Source organism: Lepidochelys kempii, chromosome 3 (assembly GCF_965140285.1).
Source record: "Lepidochelys kempii isolate rLepKem1 chromosome 3, rLepKem1.hap1, whole genome shotgun sequence".
NCBI lineage: Eukaryota > Metazoa > Chordata > Testudines > Cheloniidae > Lepidochelys > Lepidochelys kempii.
In genome coordinates, this window is record NC_136382.1 from 207,118,125 (window position 1) to 207,142,991 (window position 24,867).

Genomic DNA, 24,867 nt, shown 5'->3' on the forward strand with positions numbered 1-24,867 from the left:
AGCTCAGTGCAACCTTGTGTCATCCACTTTAATGCTCCCTGAACTGGCTCCCCCAAGCAGCCCTACACTAGTAAGCTTGGATGCTACTTTGGTTGTGAAACACTGATTAGTCTATATCAGGATGGCAGAATAGGCAATTGTAAAACAAATTGATCTGTTATATGTCTGTGGCACTCATTACTGTTGTATGTGAGCACCTCACAATTTTCTAGGTACTTGTCCTTGCAACACTGTATGAGATAGGGGAAGTACTGTTATCCCTGTTCTATGGATGGGGACTTGAGGCAGAGAGCTTAAGGCCTTGTCTATTTGCAAACTTTTTTGCAGCAAGCGGGGGTGTAAATCTACCTCATACTAGCCTGCCACACACACTGTCCATGTGGACCCTGTTGCTGCATGCTAAAAGCTCCCTAGTGTTCTTTGATTTGCTCCCATTTCAAAATGGGGTATGTCAAAGTGCATCTGGGAACTTTTTAGTGTGTGACAGCAGCATCCACATGGACACTTACTGTGTGGCAAGCTAGGGTGGGGTAGATTTACCCCCTAGCTTGCCGTGAACTAAGTGTTTGTCTAGACAAGCCTTAAGTGATTTGTCCAAGATCACACAGGAAGTTTGTGGCAGAACAGGGAGTTGAGTCTGGGTCTCCTAAGTCTCAGATTTGCACCCTAACCACTTGATCATTCTTCCTCTCTAGAACCTGAAGATTCTGTGTGGCTTGAAAATGATTCCCTTAGACTCACTGGTAGAATGCTCAGGAGTGCTAGCTAGTCTTGCCTATTAAACAAAATGTTTTACATTATTGTGAAGAGCCAGTGTTACATACTGCAAAACTGTGCGAGCCAAAGGGAAGCCTCAGGCTGACTGACTTGGTCTTTTACGTGAAAATAAAGGTATCCACAGTGTGGCGTGGCTTAGAAAAAGACATAGTAAGTATTTTGTTTGATACCATCTGCATTTAAAAAAAACAAACAAACTAGGCAAGGGCTAAAGCGACCATCTCCAACTGATATGAAGGGAATCCGCTTTGCACATAGTTTATTAGGCAAAGTTACATTTCAGGCTACTCTAGGCCTTTACACTAACCATTTAGAATTTCCCAGATGATGATACTCCAGACATTGACTGTCTGATCCCTAACACTTTAAGCATTTTTGTTTGATAGAACTCCAAGAAGATCCCACTTTCAGTAAAACCCTTGTTAAATCAAAACACCTGACATACAAGCCAGTTATAGGGATGGTGGGGAGCCCAAGTGGGACCAAGGAAAATGAACATCCTCAAAAACCAAACTAAGCAATATATTTCCTGTTGACATTTTATCTGTTGTATCAGAGAGTGGGAAATGGTATTGTAGCTTAAACCATCAGGCTGGGATCAGATGTTCGTGACTGAATCAGGAGCCAATCAATGTGCTGTGGCAGTCAAAAAAACTAAGTGTTAGCAACTGTTAGGAAGGGGAGAGATAAGACAGAAAATATCATAATGCCCCTACAGAAATCCACTGGCTGGCCACACCTTGAATATTGCATGCAGTTCTAGTTGTCCTGTCTCAAACAGATATGTTAGAATTGGAAAAAGTACAGAAGAGGGCAGCAAAAATTATTAGGGGTATGGAACAGCTTCAATCGGAGGAGAGATTAAAAAGATGGGGACTGCTCATTTTAGAAGAATGAGGACTAAGGGGGAGGGGGATAAGATAGAGGTCTGTAAAATCATATATGGTGTGGAGAAAGTGAATAAGAAAGCATTAATTACCCCTTCACATAACACAAGAATCAGGGGTCACCCAAGGAAATTAATAGGCTGCAGGTTTAAAACAAACAAAAGGAAGTACGTGGCATGTGCTGGTACCTGGCCTGTGCTGGCATCTGGCCTGCCAGCATCACACAAGGCCCTAGGTCTCAACTGAACGCTGAGAAATGCCTAGCTGGAAACCAGTCTGGCTCACCTGTGTGTTAGTATTGTTAATATAGGTGTTTGCATTTGGTGTTTAGACTTAATGAATCACTTGTATGATGTTGCATGTGTTAATCTCATTTATAACGTCAGTGCCCCTTGTTATAAGGTGGTAGTAAGTGTTTGCATTGCAACCCTCTGTAGTTGTGTAAGTCATCAAACAGGAAAGAGGCATTAATTAATGTAAAATGCTGGGTTCCTACAGTAGGTGCTAGGTCCTGTCCATCAAGACGACCCATTGAAATCAAATGAACCATTGTGGAACATCAAAGGGCAAAGACTTTAATTGCATTCATCCTCCACCCATGAAGAGGAGAGGTGTGCATGAAGTCATCCCATTGGCTTGAACTCTGGGAGGAAGAGAATAAAAATTCCTAACAAGAAGAAACTGTATTTCTATACTGCTTGGACTTTGGGAGGGCAAGATTTCTAAGCATAAGCAAGGGATTCCCCAGGTGTTTAGCCCGGGTTAGCTCTAAAGGGCATATAGAGCTTGTATGTTACAGCAGCTTCTACCAACTTTTGGAACCTTAGACTGTAACTCATTTGTTGGTGTATGTTTACCTGCTTTAACCTTGTAAATAACTGTCCTATTTCTTTTTCTTTCTTAATAAATCTTGAGAAAGTTTATTATACAGACACTCCCTGGGTTACGCAAACCCGACTTAAAATCTGCACTTACGGAAAAAGTTCTGTAAGCTAGAAATAGGAGTGGTGTGGGTTTTTTTGCATAATGGTCGGAGATACGTTTCTGACTTATGCAAAATTTGAGTTACGCAAGGCATTCCGGAACTTTTGCGTTAGTTGGGGAGCGTCTGTAGTATTGGCCACAAGTGTTGTTTTTGATGTGGGATCTGAGGTGCAATTGACCTGGGATAAGTGACTGGGAGTAACCTGAATATTGTGATTTTTAGTGTAAGGGATCACAAAAGCAGGCTTATCTGGGTGGGAAGGTAGATTGGAGTGCCTAAAGAGACTGTCTGTAACTCCTTGCTAAGGCTGGTATAGTGCCTCAGGAGTTTACACTTGGTGATTAGTTGATGAAATCTAAGTATAGAATTCATAACCAGTTTGGGACTTGTGCCTGGCTTCTTAACAGTCTGTCCTGAGGTTGGTACTCTGGCTATTGAGGCACTGCAGACAGCATGACAGCATGTTCATACAATGCACAGTCAAGCTCTATATGCCCTTTAGGGCTAACCTGGGCTAAACACCTGGGGAATCCCTTGCTTATGCTTAGAAATCTTGCCCTCCCAAAGTCCAAGCAGTATAGAAATACGGTTTCTTCTTGTTAGGATTTTTATTCTCTTCCTCCCAGAGTTCAAGCCAATGGGACGACTTCATGCACACCTCTCCTCTTCATGGGTGGAGGATGAATGCAACTAAAGACTTTGCCCTTTGATGTTCCACAATGGTTCATTTGATTTCAATGGGTCTTCTTGATGGGCAGGACCTAGCACCTTTTTGTTGCCAGGGGATGTTGTGAAGGCCAAAAGTATAACTGGGTTAAAAAAAGAATTAGGTAAATTCATGGAGGATGTGTCCATCAATGGCTATTAGCCAAGGTGCTCAGGGATGCAACCCCGTGCTCGAAGTGTCCCATAATCTCTGACTGCCAAAAACTGGGATTGGATGAAAGGGGATGGATTATTTAATAATTTCCCTGTTCTGTTCCTTCCCTCTGAAGCATCTGGCACTGGTCACTGTCAAAAGACAGGATATTGGGCCAGATGGGCCATTGGTCTGCCCCAGTGTGTTCACACACAGCAGCTGGAGGAGGATATTCGCACTGTATAGCTTTTAGCCTTGTGGTTAGAACATTTGCCTGGGATGTGAGAGACCTAGGTTCAATTTCCCCCCCTCTCTGCCGGAGGGGGGGGAAAGGATTTGAACAGGGGTTGCTCCCTTTGGTGGTGAGTGTTCTAACCACCAAGCTATGAGATACTTGGGTGTGGGGCTCTGTCCATCTCTTCTCTTGAAGCTGTTGTACTGTAGTTGAATAATGAAAGAGTGATTGGAGGAGAGGGACTAGACTTGGGGTTTTACACCTCCCAGGTGGATACCCTAACAACCGACTACAGAGTCGTGTTCACACTCATCCCATAGCTCAGTCGTTAGAAAGTGCACCTGAGACGTAGGGTTTGCACAGTGATCTTCCTTCTTCTCCTTCTGGTTGAGAAGTTGGGAGTCAAACCTGGATCTTCCATATCCCAGATGAGTGCTCTGACTACTGGACTAAATGCTATAGCATGGGCTACTCTTCCCCTGGATTGTGAATGGGACCTGATCCGCTAAGCAGCCTCTAAGCATGCCTACTGAATTGGGCCCTGCATGTGTCTTGCTTAGTTGAACACTGTTATTCACCTATCTTTTCCTGCTTTGTGATTTGCTCTGGGGTTTAGGCTGGAGATAGGCATCCCCACTCCTAGAACGAGGCAGCAGTGTGCATGCTCAGAGGCAGAAACTTAGGTGCTGAGTGAATTTAGGTGCCTACAGGGCTCAGTAAGAATTTTGTGGATCTCGGTGAAGACTGGGACTTAGGTGCCAAAACCTGAGACTTAGGGACCTAAATCTGGGGTTTAGGGAACCTAAGTACATATGTGGATCAAACCTTAAGACCAGTCATCTTCAGACATTGGTGGAGGCAAACTTGTAAGATGGATGCCTTGTTCCTGTGGTTTACTTGTGGTTCCTTGTTCCTGCAGCTGTCTCCGATGCTTGGTGTACAAGAAGACCCAGAAGGACAAGGCTAAGTTTACGTTAATATGGACTCCAATCTTCTTGGTTTCCTAAGATCAGTGTGGAAACCTGAGAACTTTTGCTAATCACCAAGCTTGTACAGCAAACATCTTTGATATATTGAGACAGCCCAAGGCTGAACTTGTCAATCTTGAACACGACAGCAGAAATCAGGAGTGCAATTATTTGCAACAATTTGTAGACTTGATATTCAAAGCCAGAAAAGATTTTGAGGTTGCATAAGATAATTTGGAGTACTTTCTTTGTTAGATGCAGGATTAGTAATATAAATCCACTGCAAACCTCTACATCTACTATATTAGACTTTTTACTCATGCAGTGTAGTTGTAGCCAAGTTGGTCCCAGGATATTCGAGAGACCAGGTGGGTGAGGTAATACGTTTTATTGGGCCAACTTCTGTTGGTGAAAGAGACAAGCTTTTGAGATTACACAGAGCTCTTTTTTTCAGGTCTGGGAAAGGTACTCAGGGTGTTACAGCAAAATACAAGGTGGAACAAATTGTTAAGCATAAGGAGTGAATTCATGTCACAAGAGACCTTTCCAGGTGAAGTGGGCAGCTAACACCCCTGCAGTTCTACGGCAAAGGAGGGTTAGTGGGTTACAGATTGTAATGAGCGATAAATCCCGTGTCTTTGACACCATGATTTTTAGGGCAGGCCTACACTTGAACTACTGCATCGGTACAGCCGTAGTGCTTTAATGAAGACGCTTTAAGTCAATGGGAGGGAGCTTCTCCCATCGGCTTATTTAATCCACCCCTGCCAGAGGTGGTAGCTATGCTGGCTGGAAAAGCTCTTCCGCTGACATAGCTCTGTCTACACTAGTGCTTAAGTTGGTATAACTACATTGCTTAGGAGTGTGGATTATTCACACTCCTGAGCAACGTAGTTATACCGAAGTAATTCTGTAGTGTAGACCGGAGCTAAGTATCTAGCAAAATTTTGACTTTAAGCTCCCAGGCTTGTCTTTTGAAGGTGCTGTGCAGATTTTCTTTGAGGATGGTGGCCTGATAGATCAGATATGGAGTGATTGCTTTGTGAAAAGTGTTCACCCATGGGTGACATGGTGTGTTTATCTTTTATCATTTTTCTGTGAGAGTTCATTTGGAAGCATAGTGATTGTCTGGTTTCACCCACGTAGATGTTATTGAGGCGTTTGCACTGGATGATGTACACCACGTGTTATGATAGGCGTAGGTAGAAACCATGGATATTGAAAGGTGTGTTGTGGGAGATATTGATCATTGTAGCAGTGGAGATATATCTGCAGGTTTTGCATCTAGTATGGCAGGGTCAGGAGCTGCTTTGAGTTGGTGTATCCTGATCTGGGGGAATCTTGCTTCTGGTGGCGAGGTTGCTCCTGGAATGAACTCCACTCCCGCCAATCACAAGTTAGCTGTGTGACCAGGTCGTCATCTTCACCCTTCGGCCTCTTTTTCTTTTTCTTTTCTTTTTTTCCCCTTATGCTATTTTTTCTTGATTAAGGTCGTCCATAAACCAGCGACAGAGTTTCTTTCATATCATTCAAAGTATTTGTTTATTTTCCTTGAAGCCCAGTTGTTGCACAGAGGCATTGCTGTGTTCTGTATTTGAATCACACTTATTTGTGTAGAGCACCACTTTCAGTATATGGGAAACCTCCATGTGGACCATGTTTCCGAAGTTGAGTCCTGATGACCATGCTTTTAGTGCAATGGATTTAGCATCTCTCAAGGACTTCAGTATTGTGGATCCTGTCCTGCCACTTGCTGTTGCATATGGATCTTTGACAGTGGGGATGGAAGCTCTCCAGCTTTGATGTGATGTTGGTAGAGCATCCATGTTTCACAGAAGAGTGAGATGAGTAGAACAGCATGGTAGATTTTTATTTTGGTTCTGAGGTAGGCTCCACGTTCCCCCTAGTTCCTGTGGGTGAACCTCCCAAATGCCAACCTGGCCTCTGCCAGGCACTGAGTGATCTCATCATCCAGCATGGTTGCTGGAAAGTACGCTACCCAGGGAGCAGAATTGCCTGACCGAGTTGAGGGGTTTGTTGTCAGTTGTGATGATGGGATCATGGTGCTTGTGATGCTGGTGGTCTGGCGCTGGCTGGTACAGGACCTCTGTGTTTTTCAGGCTAATTGTGAAGCTGAAGCATTTTGAGGCACAGGCAAAGGGGTGCACAATAAGCTAAATGTCCTTGAGTGTGTGTGCAATGAGGGCACAGTCATCAACAAACAAGAGCTCTTTAAGTAGCTGTTCAATTACTTTAGTGCGGCCCTTGTGTCAATGTAGACTGAATAGATCCCCATCCAATCTAAACCAGAAGTGAACACCTCTGTTGAAGTCCTGGATTGCGAACAAGAGCATGGCTGAAAAGACAGTGGCAAAGAAGACTGGAGCCATTACGCATCCTGGTTTGGTGCCACTGGTAGCAGGGAAGGCTTCTGATGAATGACCACACTCCATTACCCTGGCCATCATGCCATCGTGAAATGAGAGGATGACAACAATCCTCTTCGGGCAGCCGCATTTATGAAGGAGTTCCCCCATGATTCACCGTATCAAAGGCCTTGGTCAGGTCAACAAACACTATGTATGGATCCTTGTTCTGGCCTTCTCTAGTATTTGTTGGGCTGCAAACAACTTGTCCATGGTGCCATGGCCAGCATGAAAACTGCACTGTGACTCTGGATACACCGAGTCCACTGGGTGAGAGGTAAGCCCGTTGAGCACAACCCATGCAAGGATTTTCCCTGCTATAGACAGCAGTGAGATTCTGCAATGGTGGTCACAGATAGATATGCTTCCCTTCCTTTTGTATAGCTGGACTATACAAGCATCCTTGCACTCCTGGGGCATGGTACCCTGTCCCCAGATAGTCTTGAAAAGGCTGGTGAATTTCCTGAGCATGAGGGCATGTCTACATTTGTACACTTTGGGTGGAATGCTATCAGGGCCTGCAGACTTGCCTGTGGATAGTTGCTTGATGGCCTTAGTAATCTCATCTAAAGAAGGGTTCCTGGACCGCTCCTGCAGGACAGGATCCTGTGGGAGTGAGTCAGTGGCTTCATCGGACATAGTCTCCTGAACTATCAGTCCACTATCAAAGTGCTCTGCCCAATGAGAGAGAACAGCACCTTTGTCTGTGAGCAGCCGGTTACCATCTGTTGTGAGGACTGGGGCTGTACCACTGGATTTTGGGCTGCATGCAGCTCAGAATTCTTCATAGAAGGCCTTCATGTCATGTTTGTCAGCCACTTTCTGCAGTTCTGCAGGCTTCTGCTCTCACCAGTGGTTCTTCATAATCACACTTATTTTGTTACATCAGTGACATCATATTTAAGACCGCCAAAGACTTTTCCTTTTAGTGATACCTTTGTAATTTGCTAATTCCGTTCTGTTCTGATCTAATAACATAGGGTAGAATAGCTTGTTCTGGTTTGAATATTTTTGAAGGGGCATATTGGAGATTATAAATTTTAATGTGTTTGAATTTTCTGAAGTATTTTTGGATTCTTAAATTATATATAGTTGTTTCAAAAATAGCGTATTTACAGCATTGTCAGGTGGATTGGTGTTCACCTTCTCCAACAACTACTTTAACTGCGTGCTTTTGTTCAATTATAACCATTCCATGCACATATCTGGAGAAACCTTTTCATCCACCAGCAAAAATGTAACTGCATTGACTTACTAGTTAAAACTTTACAAATCTATTACTGTTAAAGTTTATTTGCTTAATGTATTTGTCCGGTCACCAGTTTTGGAAGCCCTCCTGTAGGGCTCTGACTTCAGGAGGGTAATGTAGCTGGTAGGCCCAACAGTGTCCTATGATTAGTTGATATGTTTCTTATGAAGAAATAAAATGTAATGTGAGTAAATTTTCCACTGCTATAAGCTAGAAACAAAGAAGCTTATCTATTTAACTGTTAATGTGCATGGAGAGCTTTGCCCAGTATTCACTCTTTATTCTCAAGGGAAAGCTGATTTGCTGACAATTTAAGGTCCAGCTGCATCATGGGCCACTGTATTAAGCACTGTATAAACATGTAATAAAAATGCTGGTCCCTGTCCCCAAAGAATTTATACTGTGTTTTCTTTACTCTTTGGCAGCTTAAGTTGTACATTTGAACAATGGCTTGATCATTCTGTATTTCCTTTCTTTTTTGTTTAGTGAAACAAAGAGGCTGGAATTGGAAAGAAAACTGTTTGAGTACAGCAAATCTGATACATACATGTAAGTCTATTAAAATACTACTTATGCATTATTTTATTTTCATTAGGACAATGTAGAGATCACTAAATGCTTTTGAAATAGCATTGTAAAGTTTGTCAGTTTAAAAAAGAATTTAATATTCACATGTTCAATATAATATAGGAGCTTATTAAATGTCTGTTTGTTACAGTAGCAGAAACAGTTGATGAAAAATGTCTTGAGTGTCTAATGAAATGTGACCATATTCTCCTTACTCTGTATTATTACTGAAACTTTGTGTATGACTTTGTTAGACTTTCTTTCTGCAAAACCTTGGTGATCTAATTCATATGAGGAAGATTCAGACAATTGTCATGGAAGTTTACCACCCTGGCCATAAAGTGTAGTCTTTTATGATAACTTAAAAAAGGATGATATTTTACGTGTCCCATAAAAACAAATAGAAACTGTCCCTGAGCAAATAGACCCAATGTTCAGCTTTCCAGAATTCAAATTCTTTCCATGATGCGTGTGAATGAATCCCATTAAAGTAAATATAAATTAACCCATGGACATCAACAGGAGAATATTCTTTCCACAGTGTATACTGCCACTACTAGAAAATAAAAGGTGTGTGCTGGTATGATGGGGTCTATAAATCCCCCACAAAACAGACTGCAAGACCAGTCCTGCCCCTGCTCAGTTGTGAGAAATGTCAGTTATGGAGAGACATACTCTCAACTGCTTTAGCTAATGAGGGCAAGCCCAAGTATTAAGAGGGAGGAAGAGGAAGGGAAAGGGTAGAATAGCTTGAGACTTCAAAGGAGTAGCAACTCTATCAGACTGAGAGATTTATAACCTTCTTGAGTACAAGGGAGGTAACCAGAGATGGAAGCACTGGGGGCCAAAGGCTTTTTGACTCAGTTCTATTACGTTCGTTGATTCTGCCTTTTTTTTTTCTTGTTGATGGGATTTAAGCCATTGCTGCCCAGGTCCTGGACTGAGCCATGCTGCTTCGACTGGGACTTTGGACAAGGTGGTGCCAGTCTCTGCTGATAGCTTCTTGTACTTGACTTTTAAATAACCAAAATAAAAAAAAACCAAAATACCACAGCCACCCAGGAGATATATTAATGGTGAGGATAGAATTTTATTTTGATGAAACAGAGATGACTGCCTCTTCTACAACTTGCATAGTCACAAGTGGGAATGAGCATGGCTGTGATAAGAAAAGCACAGAACTGGGAGTGGAGGAGTCAAAGCATCAGTGACAGCTGCGGGGAAAAACAGCCTTGTGGTATTCACAAAACTTTTCTTTTCCCTACTTCCAGCAGTCATGGGTAGGAAAGGGGAGCCTGGACAGGAGGCAAAAACCTGCCTCTCTTCTAGCCAAATTGAGACTGCTGGCAAGTATTATTTATGATTTGTATTATGGTATTTGCCAAGAAGCTCTGGTCAGAATTAGGACCCCACAGTGGTGGGTAGGCTCTGTACAAACATATAGAAAGACAGTCCTTGCTGTGATGCTTCATATAATACAAATGAAGAATCTTTCTTCTTCAATCTCTCAATCTCTTCTGAAAACACATGCATGTAGAATTGTATCTTTGGAAAACTTCATGAGAGATCTAATAACATATATATTCCTCTGATTCAAAAGATACATCCTCTAAGACTAACTTTACAAATTACAACCTGAAAAACTGTCTAGTATGTGGCAAGTGAAAAATATAGAAAATATCCTCCAGTTTTCATGCAGCTTTCTCTAGTAATAAAATAATTAAGGTAGAGAAAAAATTCATGTGTAAGTAAAAGAGTTTTGAATGGTAAAATGTATCAATCAGTTCTAAAAGATACTGTATGAGGGATTGATGCTGTAGAAATGCTCTGTATATACAGTGAAATTGAATCACCAAGAAGGAAGAATAAACCATCACTGTGCATTCTGAAATAAATAATATTACAGGTATACAGTTTTGATCTCTTAAAAAACACCGTTCTATTTGGCTAAAATTGCCTTCTGCAGTTGCTGGCCCACTGACGCTCCACGAGCATCCCTGGTGGTTTTGTTCCAGTGGGGTACTTCCTTGTCGGGCAAACATGTAATGCTAATTCGACCCTCACTTTGCCTTCCCAAAGTTGAAGTCATAAGAGTCTACCCAAGCATAACTGTCCTTTATAAAATATATATAATTTAAATCAGTTTTTCCTGAAACAACACATATACCAAAATACCAGACTCATCAGAATACACAAAGTAAATAAATAGGGTTTGGATAAAGGGAGGGGAAGCAACATATCTATCTTTAGGGTCTACTTTAATCATAGACCTCTTAAAAACCAGCTCAAATTGCTTTGAATTTTTTGGGCTTTCTTTTGCTGCAGAATGATAGTCATTTGTTAGCTGCGAGGTCAGTGATCTCACTGAGCCCTGCATTAATATTTGTGGGGATAGACTTTTCCATTTTTGCAGGAATAATTTTTTAGAAACAAAAGCTGCACATTGGAACCAGGCTGCCTTGTTACCAGGTAAACTTCAGGTATCAGGAATATTTCCAAGAATGAAACTTAAGGGGGAGGACTCTAATTTAGCATCAAATATGAAATTGGTTCTTAAACTGACCTCAGACTAGAAATTCTTGATACGGGACACTCCCAAAATATATGTGCTAATATAGAATCCAAGGGAGTTACATTTCCAACAGTGGTCAGCATTTATGAGGCCCATTACCATTAACCTATGTGAGGACCAGTATATTCAAAAAAATTTCTTTTGGTGAATAAGCTGTAGACTCGGGTCTCTAGTTGCTTTTTAAACATTAGATAATAGTGTATTCAGTGGACAGAGATAGTTGTGTATCCAAATCTCTATTCTAAGCAACTCAAATTATCAATCTTTGGCAGAGATTTTTGGGCCAAAAATAGTAAAAGGTTACTGCTGGCTGAATAAATCTAAGACGTTTCTTCCAAAATAATAACAATTCTGGGTTTTGTCCATCCAGTCCCTCCACATGAAGGTTTTGCCACTGATTTTTAAGGCTAGGGATGGAAGCAGAATTTTCTAGTCAGGTTTGACCAAGCTAGCCTCGCAGCCGTGATTGTGGGAGCTCTGGAGCCATCAAATCTATAATAATTTGATCCCACAGTAATGTTAACTGGGAGATTGTATATACTCATTCATTCTGAACCCAAGGTGGGGGTTGTGTGGTCATATCTAACAGCCACAAAGATGTCTGGCTTAACAAAAAGGAGATCTAGTTTTCCAAGTTGGGAAAACAAAATTCTCCCAGAGATAGGGGGAGCTATAATTTGTTCAGAGTCAGTCTAGGTTTCTTACCTGTACCCCAAAGGAATGTTCTGAAAATATTATTGAATTTCTTAAAATAAGTTTGAGGAATAGAAATAGAAAGTTCTGGGAAAGAAACCCAGCATGACTGTCTATTATATCGCCAAGCTCATGAGAACGATGATGGATGAGTACAGAATATGTTCAGTATGTACCCTGATTCACTAATACAGGGATGGGATCTCCCATGGCTTATGGACAGTCAGCCTAGGACTTCTTGTTTTTAAAAAGTCTGTCTGGCACTAAGAAATCCATCCTTCTCTCCAGAGAGAGCAGATAGCTTTCCCATGATGTTGTGTGCATTTTGTCTGAATAGGGCTCATCTACTGGAAAATAAACGTGTGAAAAGGCTGGGGAAATCAATATACTGAGTTATTCATTTCCACTGACTGTCTGTCTGTTTCTCTTTTTTTATCCGATATTACTTTAGATGAGTTGGAATTTCTCTGAAAACACTGGCAGTTTGGAAGACTTAACGTTCCTGTCTATATGACAATCATTCAACAAACACCGTTCCTTACAAACCCAACTAATTTTTAATGTGAACTAATATAAATTGGTTGGAATTAGAAATATAATGTATGAAGTCTGAAAATATAGTGGATTTTTTGGGAAAGTTTGTTTGTCCACTTATTTTTGTGTCCTTTTGAATGCTATTTTAAAATAAAATTTAAATCTAAGTTACTTAGGTGTAGCATCTTGCCATTTATAATGTAGCCCTGAATAAATTGCTCAGATCTATACTTAGGCTTTTAGGAGAAAAAGAGTAATACTGAATACTGTACTAGCATTTTTTAAAAAATCTCTCTCCCATAAATAAACTGTCAAATTGTTACATCTGATTTCACTGTACATCATAAAAAGTCTTGTTTTCCCCCCCCATAGGGCGAAAGTAAACTTCATAAAACTAAAAAAATACTTAAAAGAAATACGTGAACGGCAAAAAAATGCTGTGTTGCGAAACCAAGAATTTTTAAAGGACTTTGATCGTATTGAAGCTCATCTTAGGACTTTTACAAGTTCAGAGGCACTTCAGAAATTGAAGGTAATACTTGTTTAAATACCATAATACAACAGTTGTAATAATACAGAGGAAACTAGATTGACTTTGGCAACGTGTTATGCACATCAACATTTCAGATATCAGTGAATCCTCGTAATGTATTTTTGCAATGCTTAATATTTGTCCCTTTGGGAGTAGGGAAACCTGAAATGAGCTAATGTGACCTTGTAGACAAATGGGTAGTCTGTAAGGCTTTATTATAGTTTGTGGGTTTAGTTTTGTGAAGTGCTGAGCATCTCTTGTGAGATGCCAAGTGCTCTCAAATCCCTTGGAAGCAAGGAGGAATTGAGGGTGCTCAGCACCTTGCAGGATTGCGCCATGTGTTTGCAATAATATTTTAGTTCACTGTTGTTATGCCAACTATTAGCCAAGTAGATGCTGCTGTTCCATGATCAGTTAAATTGGAACTTTGGGAAGGTTATGCAAAGTTTTCCTAATGATTTCTTTCCAAGATTTTTATTCTTTCACTAGATGGTTTTCAACTTTTGTAACAAAACATCATTGCATTTGACATAGCAAAATAAAAAACACCTCATGAAACCAGCTGGAAGACCATCCTAGTATAATTGGCGGTGTCCTGCTTTGCTCATCACTTTTCCTCTTACTTTTCTATATTGCCTCTGCTGATGCCATTGGAAGAGTTTTAAGGGTTTGTCTTCACGTACAACTCTGCATTGGTGCAGCTGCGCCACCATAGCGCTTTAGTGAAGATGCTACTACACTGACAGACAAGCTTCTCCTGCCCTTGTAGTGAATCCACCTCCCTGAGAGGCGGTAGCTGTGTTGATGGGAGAAGCTCCCGTTGACATAGCACTGTCTACACAGGGGGCTAGGTTGATATAACTACATTGCTCAGGAGTGTGGATTTTTCATGCCCCTGAGCGATGTAGTTATATCGGTACAGGTCTGTAGTGTAGATCTGGCCTTAATTGACTGATGAGGCTGTTATGTTAGACATAGTTCAGCCTTCTCCTGCCTTTCTTTACTGCTGCTGATATATCACCAGTTCATTGTTTAGTGGCAAGATTAATGGTTGGTTTCAGAGTAGCAGCCGTGTTAGTCTGTATTCGCAAAAAGAAAAGGAGGACTTGTGGCACCTTAGAGACTAACCAATTTATTTGAGCATAAGCTTCCGTGAGCTACAGCTCACTTCATCGGATGCATAATTAAAGTGGAAAATGCAGTGAGGATGTTTCATACACACAGACCATGAAAAAATGGGTGTTTATCACTTCAAAAGGTTTTCTCCCCCCACCCCACTCTCCTGCTGGTAATAGCTTTTCTAAAGCGATCAAGATTAATGGTGACCTCAGATTAGCTCTGCAATTTATTTGCATGCTTCATTCTTGTTGGTTATAATGCCATCATTTTTTCATTAAAAGCCAATTCTCTAACATTTTGATGGCAGGCACAGCAACAGGGAAATGTGATTCAGGTGAAATCACACTTTTCCAAAGTTGATGAGAACTTTAAACTTTGCTATTGGGGTGATAAATTAAGGGAACTATCCCTGTGGGATGCTTTACCTCATGTACTTTGAGTATAGATAGAAAGTGAACTAATAGGAACATCTGAGCATCAAATGACCAGATTAAGTGGAACCAGAAAATTGTAGAATTCATACTTCTAGGCTCATCTGTGGTGGCTGTTTCATGCAGAATCAAAAAGAAATCTGATAACTCCCAGCCTCTCTCCCCATTCAGACCCCTTACCAGCTATGTTTGCAGCCCTGATTTTGCAAAAGAACTCATTGCTGATCTCACTGAATGTAATGTAACCAAAGTATGCCAGTTTTATAAAGTGAGACGTTGTCTTAGTATGAAGGAGATTATGAAACTAGCGCTTAAGTCTGTTCTGCTTTTTTCATTTTTTACAAATTAAAGGCATTTAGTATGTAATGTGCAAAACGAAATAGTCTTTTCTTACTCCTTCCACTGGCCAGTGACATGGTACAACCACGGCCCTTCTCTTCTTACTGTATTGCTTCCTGGTCTCGGTCTATCACTAGAAAGATCTATTTTATTTGACGCTATGGGAGTGGGATGTTGCAATTAATTTTAGAAAGGCAGATATCATTACTATCTGCGTTACTTGTTGCTGGCTCACATGATGTAGAAGCTGTGCACCAAGCTCTGTCATTTTGGTCATCAGTAACTTATTATGGAAGGTAATAGACATACAACTCCTCTGACCCTAAAGTTTTTATGGTAATGAAGAAACTTTATGATTGTAGGAATAAAAATAATGTTTAATACTCACTTCATGAGTATTCTGAGAGAGAATAAATTGCATAGGGAGGTTGTGGAATCTCCATGATTGGAGATTTTAAAGAGCAGGTTAGAGATGGTCTAAATATCTAGTCAGGGATGGTCTAAATAATATCTAGTCCTGCCATGAGTGCAGAGGACTGGACTAGATGATCTCTAGAGGTCCCTTCCAGTCCTATGATTCTATGATCTGCTGAGGCCATAATAATAGATCATCATCATAATTACCAGTCTGGTCAGTTTTTATGAAAATTTTTGACTTTTGGTCAAAAAAAAAGAAGTTTTTTTTGTTTGCTTATTGAAGAAAAGGTTTTTTGTGGAAAGTGGACACTTTTTATGAAAAGTTTTGTGTCATCAAATACCAAATTTCTCTTGGGGAAAAACAGTTTAAAGGGGAAATTTTTGACCAGCCTTAGTCACATAATATTGACATAGTGATTACATTTTAATCTCATCCTGATAAATTGAAATTAGTTCTACCTTTTCAAAATGTAGCTTTCTGACACCAAGCAGAAGAGTAAAATTTTCAAATGTAGCGGTTTCTTTGCTGTTCAGGAAGGTACAGTCTCTGATCCAGATATATCTCTAGATCAGTGGTTACCAAACTTTAACAACCTGTGAACCCCTTTCACTAAAATGTCAAGTCTCGCAAACTCCCTCCTAAAAATGAATATTTCCAGGGATTTTCTTCTTTACCTGAATATAAATTATAAAAGCATGATCTTGGAAATATAAAATTTGTTTTTATGACATGCTTATTACACACTATTTACTATTATTTATCATTATAGTATTTTTATTACACTATGAAAACAGCAACAATCTTCCAATATCTCACTTTCGTAGCTTGTATCACTTTGAATAAGCCTGTTATAAGACAAGGCCCCTGTGTTTCATCAAGGAGTATCAGATGTGAAACAGCATGAAGGTATTTAAGAAGCCAACTCAAAGAGTTCCTTCCTCCTACAGAAGCATTCAGGTCTTGAGCAGTCCAGGCAAACAACGCATGTTACAACAAAGCTTAAACTTTTTCTTCATAATAATTTTTAAAACAACACTAGCTGCCTATTTAATTTTAAAAACAGCAAAAATATCCACCTCCCTTTCCATTTCTTATAAGAAGTCTTTAAGTTTAAATCTCCTCCGTGTGATAGATATGCTTGCTTTGATCTGCTTAGCTCTTGGAAGTCCAGGGGCTCCGGGCTGCTGGCCCCATGCTGCCGGCCCTGTGCTGCCCAGGGTTCCTAGGGACAGCTCTGTCCACTATTAGGGAATTTTTTCCCAAGAACCCCCTGTAACATTTCATGAACCCCCAGGGGTTCACGAACCCCAGTTTGGGAACCACTGCTCTAGATGATATTGGTCACAAAGGCCAAGGGTTTTTTTTTTAAAAAATGAAAGGATGTGTACAGTAGGCTCTATGTCCAGTTTTTGAAACCTAAGTGGCCCAATTTTTCAGAAGAAGTGTAGAGTCAGCAGCTCCTGTGGAAGTCATTAGGAAGGAAGCTGAAGAGACCGAGAGATGTGAGGGGACTAAGACTGATAATGTGAGGAAAAAGGATAGTTGAGAAATCCATTTGTGTTGGGAAGAGGGAAATAGGTAAGCATTCCTGAAACAGAGAGAGGATGAGATGTGAACATAAACAGAAGAAAAATAGAAAGGAAGGAAAAAGTGTGAAATTGTACATGAGAATAGGAGAGAAGGCAACAAAGGGAGAAAAGTAAAGGAAGAAATGATGCACAGTGAAAATGTTAGAAAATTTAACATTTTTTGTCATTTCTGGCTCTCTTCCCTTCATACACACCCCAAATCCCTCATCAGGAGGTACCATATGAGTCCCACAGTGCATTTGCCTACCCAGGTCTTTGTTTTCTTAAATTTGTCTATGGAAATCAAAATGATTTTGAACAGGTGTGTCAAGTAGACTTGACCATTCAGAAGGATTGTGCCAGAAGGTCATATAACTGTAAAAGAAAAATGTCTGTGAGTGGGTACAAAAGGCCTATCTGGATTATTTTATGTACCCTACACTAGTGCTTGATTTGCCCGCCTGCTTCACCTGGCAAGAGATGGCATTAGACCTCCGCCCACGGAGTTGATTTGGCAGCTATTTCAGCCTAACTTCTTGTCAGCAAGTTAAGGAAGTATGGGCTGGATGAATGCACTATAAGGTGGGTAGAAAGCTGGCTAGATTGTTGGGCTCAACGGGTAGTGATCAATGGCTCCATGTCTAGTTGGCAGCCGGTATCAAGTGGAGTGCCCCAAGGGTCGGTCCTGGGGCCGGTTTTGTTCAATATCTTCATAAATGATCTGGAGGATGGTGTGGATTGCACTCTCAGCAAATTTGCGGATGATACTAAACTGGGAGGAGTGGTAGATATGCTGGAGGGGAGGGATAGGATACAGAAGGACCTAGACAAATTGGAGGATTGGGCCAAAAGAAATCTGATGAGGTTCAATAAGGATAAGTGCAGGGTCCTGCACTTAAGATGGAAGAATCCAATGCACCGCTACAGACTAGGGACCGAATGGCTAGGCAGCAGTTCTGCGGAAAAGGACCTAGGGGTGACAGTGGACAAGAAGCTGGATATGAGTCAGCAGTGTGCCCTTGTTGCCAAGAAGGCCAATGGCATTTTGGGATGTATAAGTAGAGGCATAGCGAGCAGATCGAGGGACGTGATCGTTCCCCTCTATTCGACATTGGTGAGGCCTCATCTGGAGTACTGTGTCCAGTTTTGGGCCCCACACTACAAGAAGGATGTGGATAAATTGGAGAGGGTCCAGCGAAGGGCAACAAAAATTATTAGGGATCTAGAACACATGACTTATGAGGAGAGGCTGAGGGAGCTGGGATTGTTTAGCCTGCAGAAGAGAAGAATGAGGGGGGATTTGATAGCTGCTTTCAACTACCTGAAAGGGGGTTCCAAAGAGGATGGCTCTAGACTGTTCTCAATGGTAGCAGATGACAGAACGAGGAGTAATGGTCTCAAGTTGCAGTGGGGGAGGTTTAGATTGGATATTAGGAAAAACTTTTTCACTAAGAGGGTGGTGAAACACTGGAATGCGTTACCTAGGGAGGTGGTAGAATCTCCTTCCTTAGAGGTTTTTAAGGTCAGGCTTGACAAAGCCCTGGCTGGGATGATTTAATTGGGAATTGGTCCTGCTTTGAGCAGGGGGTTGGACTAGATGACCTTCAGGGGTCCCTTCCAACCCTGATATTCTATGATTCTATGATTCTTGAATATTGTGATGGTAGACAGGTTTGCATGCAGGCCACCACAGACCACTGTTTAATAAGGGGCTTGCTATTTTAAAAACAAACAGAAAATATAAATAAAATGAACCCCCCTGTGATACAGTATATTAATGTGGCCCTAAGTAAGAACACAGGAATTTCCATGTTGGTTCAGACTAGTGGTCCATCTAGTCCAGTATTCTGTCTCTGACTGTGGCCAGTATCAGCTGCTTCAGAGTAAGGTGAAACTTCTGTAGGGTTTGAGGTTGGCAAATGTGTAGTACTATAACTAGATAGTCTTGTTATCTATTTGGGTGTCCAATCCTTTTTTGAATCCTTCTAAGCTCTTAGCCTCAGTGATATGTTGTGGCAGAAAGTTCCACTCGGTAATTTTACACTGTGTAAAAATGTATTTCTTTTTAATCACTTTTAAAAATGTGCTGCCATTCATTTCCTTTGATGCCCCCTAGTTTTTGTATTCTAAAAAAGAGTGACTAGCAATGCCTGATCTGCCTTCTCTCTACTATTCCTTCCTTTTTATCCGTTTGTCACGTTCTGGCCTATTCATCTTAAGGTAAAGCTTTGTATTCTCTTTTCATTTGGAAGTTTTCCATCCTTCTAATCATTCTTGTTCCCTCTTTTGGAACACCCTCTATTTCGGATATGTCATTTTTGAAATGGTTTGATTAGAACTGTTCATGCTGATGAAAATTCCTTTTGAATTCTAGTACCTTTGCACTTAAATCTCTGATTCGGAAGGTCCTTTTCCTGGAGGCAGTGACTTCAGTTTATAGAATGAATAATTTTCAGGTTCTAGTGGCTGACCCACCTGTATAAAATTCTTCAGAAGCAGAGAGCATCTTTGGAGGAAATCTAGGATGTGTTCATGGGTGGCAATTGATTTCCACTTTAATAAGTCATGCGTGCTTCTAACATCCTATGCCTGCATACCCATCCTAATAACTTTTTTTCATAGCTACGTCTGGCTTATATCTGTTAACTTTTTTTTAAATCTGTGAGCTGCAGCTGTAGAACATCCTTTCCCCACACAGCTGGAGATCTGTTAGCCATGCCCCAGATCCCAACTATGCATTGCTGTAGATGGAGTCTGGAGGAGCATGCTTGGTTTGTAACTCCTTGCATGGGCTGACTTGCACCATACCTCTCCTTTAGAGTAGAACTGTTAACAGCTCTTCCTACAGACTGTATGCACCTGTGATTGGGACAGGAAAGATTGGCCTAAGGTTATAGATATCCTTCAGATTGGTGCATTATTCAGTGTGTCCTTATAAACAAAATGTGATGCACATTATGATTTAAAGTGGGCCCAGTAAATGTTGTAAATGAACTGATGTGGGCCCCAATTACTCTATATACTGTTCTGTATGTAATGTCTTCAGTACTCCCCTTTAGAAGTTCTTATACCATCATTTCATTTTTTTTTTTTTTTTTTTACTGTGTTGGTGCCATTTTTACTCAGCTTGTTGGAGAAAGCACAGCTCTCAGAGCCCTTGTGCAATACTGGTGGAATGATTCCACTGTCTGATTTCCTATTTGTGGCAATTTTCAGGATTAAATGGATTAATAGAGAATTATGAAGATAGTAATCATTCAAACTGGCCTATAGACGTGCAGGAAAAAATTAAGTTATTAATTTTCAGCACCTTTTCTTTTTTTGGGTGGTGAGAGAATGCCTGCAGGAGTGAATTAGCTTAACTCCACGTTCAGTGTATTAAATGGCTATTGTTACCAACTACTTTTCTTTACAAAAAAAGCTTAACTTGTTTCCGTGTGCTTCTGCAGTTTGTTCAATAACTGTTGGAAGCTTAACTGAAATAATTTATGTAAGCTTTTGGGAAAACTGAGTAGTTAAACATTAATTAGTTTGGAGTACCAGGTGTAAAATGCTTGGTTGAATATAGACTTTTTTTCCTTGTATTATTGCAAATGTTATGAAAAAATGTATGTGGAAAATAACACTTTTTATATATGCAGATTGAGAATTAAAGTACAGAGCTGTCCAAGTTGATTAGTTATCAGATGTATTTCTCCCTGTATACTACCCAATTCAAAGTACATAGTGAAGTGCACCCACTCAGGACCAGTGTAATCTGTTCTTAAGGTTTACAATTACTAACATGCAGTACTAATTATAGGTGCTGTATATGCTTAGCTTCTAAGCAATAGTCCTTCTATGACTGCATTACTTTTGGTCAATTAAACAATGTAGTGGAGGAGAAGATATTTTTATGTAGTTCTTTGTTAGTAACATGAGAGCAAGTTGTTTTTTTCATGCTGTGTTGCTCTTTGTAACATCTGCAGTATATTTTCTCATTAGAATAGCTCAGCAAATTGTAAACTGACTTACATAAAACAATACAAAATTTAAAGCTCAGCGTTTCACTGCAAAGCAGCAAAGTTATTATGTAGAAATAGCCAAAATAATCTGGAATTATAAAAAACATGAATAAATGTCTGAGTCCACAAGTTGTTGTTACTCTTTAGAATCATGAAACAAGTGAACACATGAAAACCCACAGGAGGATGCACAAGCCACATACAACATATGTTTTTCCTGGAAACTAAAACATATTTTGAAAGAATGGTGTCTTTGGCTATTTTCTTATGAGCTGTTAAACATCTTTGTTTTTCTCAGATAAGATTATATCTTTGTGAATAACGAATTGTCTTACATTCCAGTTAATTACTTTTATGCCATTGATTTCCTTGATTACTGTACAAATTGTGCCATATAAGTATTTGTTGATCTGTGTGTGTGTATGTATGACTACATTTTTATCATACATAAATCATTTATATGATGGGTCTATTTATATGTAGGTACAATACGAAGGAGAAATTAAAAGTATGCTGTCACTTCAGAAGAATAGCATGCCAATAAAAGGTGACGAAGATAGCAATGAGCAGGTAATGGAAAAGAAGTGGAAAACTGTATATATTTTGTTACTTGAACACTTCGGTGTTCTCCTCTAAGGTGTACCATTCAGTAAATGGTTGTTGCAAAATGCCTTTTAAGTGTGGAATTTTTGCCATATCATTTCTATTGTGAAACAGTGCTTTCACAACAAAATCAAGCAGATAAAAAATTGCACTAATATTTTTATCATGGTAAAAAGAGAACCATAATAAACTGAAGAAAAAGACCGGTGTTTGTTTGTTTTTCTGGTCAGCTGCTAGTTTTATATTTTAATACCAAAGATTGTGAAAAGAATTTTAAACTCTGAAAAATATTCTTAATGAAATTACACAAAATACAGTAATTTATTTATGACATTCATAATTTTGTACATTTTGAGCTTTTCTTGAAAGAAGCAAAAAAAATTGCATATCTAAGCAACAGACAAAAAGACTGACAAGGAATACTTAAATATATTCTGCTATATATCTGCAGTAATGCAGGCTTCTAATCCCTCCTCCTATCGCCGTATAAATGATACAGTTCAAGACCATAGCTGTTTTCTTCACTAAAAGCAGTAAAGCTCTTTTAGATGAAATGTCTAAAAACATCTTGTAATAACTTGGAGCATGCTGGCAAGAGTAGTCACTTGTGACTATGTGTGAAACCCCCTCAGCTAGTCGATATTGTAATAAGCAAAAATGGTAGAATCACTCCATTATTCAGAAAAGCCAACAGCATGCTTGTCCCTTAGGCTACAGCATTCATTAAGAAAAGCTTACTGGGCTGAAAGCTGGAAACAGATGATAACGGGATATGATTTTCATATTTAATGCATTCCTTGGAAGAGTATGTGTGCTGCAGATTGATAGAAGAATCAACTGCTACTTTACTAAAAGACTTTCTAGTTTGCCCTATAGCTACCGATGGAATCATTCAGCCAAGAAATTAACTTTTTCTCCTTTTACCTGCTTTATATATCTGCTAAGCAGGTTGCCTGGCTGCCAGTAAATGTTATTATGCAGTTAACTGTTTGGTATTTAAGACTCTTATCAGAAAAGAAACAGAGGCCACACTATTTTGTTTTTATAGTAGGAGGAAGGTTTTCGTTTTTCTTTCTTCAGTGCATTAGCAGGCATTAATCTGAGTTTATGGGAAGTTTTCCCCCATAGATTAAAAAGTTAAAAACCTTGAATTTAGAGCATTCTTTAACCTATAATATACAAAGCAATGGATCCGGCAACCTTGACTTATATAAGCAGGCCTTTAAGAATGCATGAATTATATATATTCAGTTTAGATGTACAGGAAGTCATAGAGTTCTGAAATGCTGAATTTTTCTATTTGTTAAATAATGTTTGATTTGAAAATAATTTTCATAGAAGATAGACATTTTAATCTATAGAATTTTTTCTCTTTATTGTACTTGTTACATAAATACCAGAATACTAGTGTTGCTATGGTTCCAAAAAATTCTTTTTCCCATTCAAAATAGAGAAACATTTTGGGTAATGTTAGGAAGCTTAATACGAACCCAAAATTGTCAGTTTACATTGCATTAAAATGATAGTTAAAATTCGGGGGTTGGTGGGGGGGTGAAGGTTTATTTGCTGTGAAATACAAAGATGGCGTCTTTAAATTGTTCTGTGGGTATGATGTTTAGAGAGAGATTTTAGCTTATCTGAGTAGAGGGTGGGTAACATGAACACATTAGTGCAACTTAAAACAAAATATCCTTTTGGTGGGTGGTTGTAATTCTGATTTTAATGGCTCTTTCTGCAAGAAATAATCTGAAGAATGTCCCCACTTGTTTACATCTCATTTCATTTTCAAGAATGTTGTAATTGTTGTTTTTAATTTGGCACTATTTTTGAGCCTAATCATGCCTTTTTCCTTCCCATTCTTAAGTTGACTTTAGATCTCTTTCATTCAGATATGTAAAGAAGGTGAAAGTCATTCTGGTGCTTGGGGTTTGTGCAGTGCCATCAGCATCACTCTAAAGTCCTGCAGTGAAGCAGTGACAATGCCACTAGCAGAGTGGGTGGCACAGAAGGTTTCCCTGTGAGGTGGATGATTGGCACACAGGGTGGCATTGTGGATGGGAAGGGCTATGGACTCTGCCACTATTTGGAGTCTATGGCCCTACTGCCCACATACGTTTTGGAGGCAGGCAGCAGAAACTTCTTCAACTTGTAGGCCAAAGCAATGACCTCAGGGAGCTGCACTGCACACTGATAGGTAGATAAGGACTTGGGTTTCACGTCTTCCACAGCCCTTGCCTACACTTTTCCTGCAGAAAGTCCAGTTTCTGTCTTTTGTGGGAGGGTAACGTGAATAATCCCCAAAGCATAAGCTAATACAAATATAGTGTACAAATTGTGTTCATTGATTTGTTGCATAGTATGGCTTTCCTTACAACTGTTGCCTTTTGGACCAGCACTCCAACAGAGTGATGGGCCTGGCCCGCATTCCTTCTCTCTGACTTCAGTGAGAGTTTTGCCTGGCTGAGTACTGCAGGATCATAGCCTAAGTAGAATTACAGTATTTCTGTACGAAAACCAAGGAGAAAGTGCCACATCTTTTTCAAGACTTTATTAAAATTATACAGCAGGTTGTCGCAAGTAATGACAGTATATCAGATTTTAATTCTGTCTGCATTTACCTAAATGATATATGTGGCTCCTACATGATTTATTTTTATCTGAATAAACTGTAGTGTTGGGGGAAAATAAGCATCATATTTTATTGTTTAGTCTGAGAAATACAGCTAGGAGAAGTCACCCAATTAACAGGTTCTGAAATGCTTGGCTTGCTTAAAAGTGATGTCTGAGCATCATTAAGGATACTAATGCAAGACATGAAGGCGAAGAGGATGTATATCCTTTGTGTATGGAACTTACTGAGAGAACACATTTGGAAGTAGAAACGTCAAGAGAATATTGTCTAATGTTTTTTCCTGTCCCCAAATATATATGAATATTAGTCAGTCAGTATTTGGAAGGAATAGGTTTGGTTATTGAATAAACTTAATGCGGTTGGCCATCTTAAACTGAACTGGATGTTAATGTAATGCCAAATGTGAATGGTGACATGCAGTACTTGGACTTCAAAAGCCTGACAGGACTGGACTGAAGGCATCTGGGGG

At 39.9% G+C, this 24,867-nt stretch overlaps 1 protein-coding gene across 8 annotated transcripts in view; it reads left to right on the forward strand.

Moving 5' to 3' along the window:
- The window catches only part of KIZ (kizuna centrosomal protein), a 97,985-nt gene that overhangs the window by 6,592 nt on the left and 66,526 nt on the right, over positions 1–24,867 (forward strand). For 2 of the 8 annotated variants that reach the window (XM_073339793.2, XM_078852372.1), the window contains 3 exons: positions 8,873–8,935; positions 13,125–13,284; positions 21,647–21,733. In XM_073339793.2, the coding sequence (XP_073195894.1) occupies positions 8,873–8,935; positions 13,125–13,284; positions 21,647–21,733 (310 nt within the window). Of the gene's footprint in view, positions 1–5,591; positions 7,415–8,872; positions 8,936–13,124; positions 13,285–21,646; positions 21,734–24,867 lie in introns of those variants that run through there. The other 6 variants (XM_078852373.1, XM_078852370.1, XM_073339792.2 and 3 more) reach the window with 6 other exon arrangements.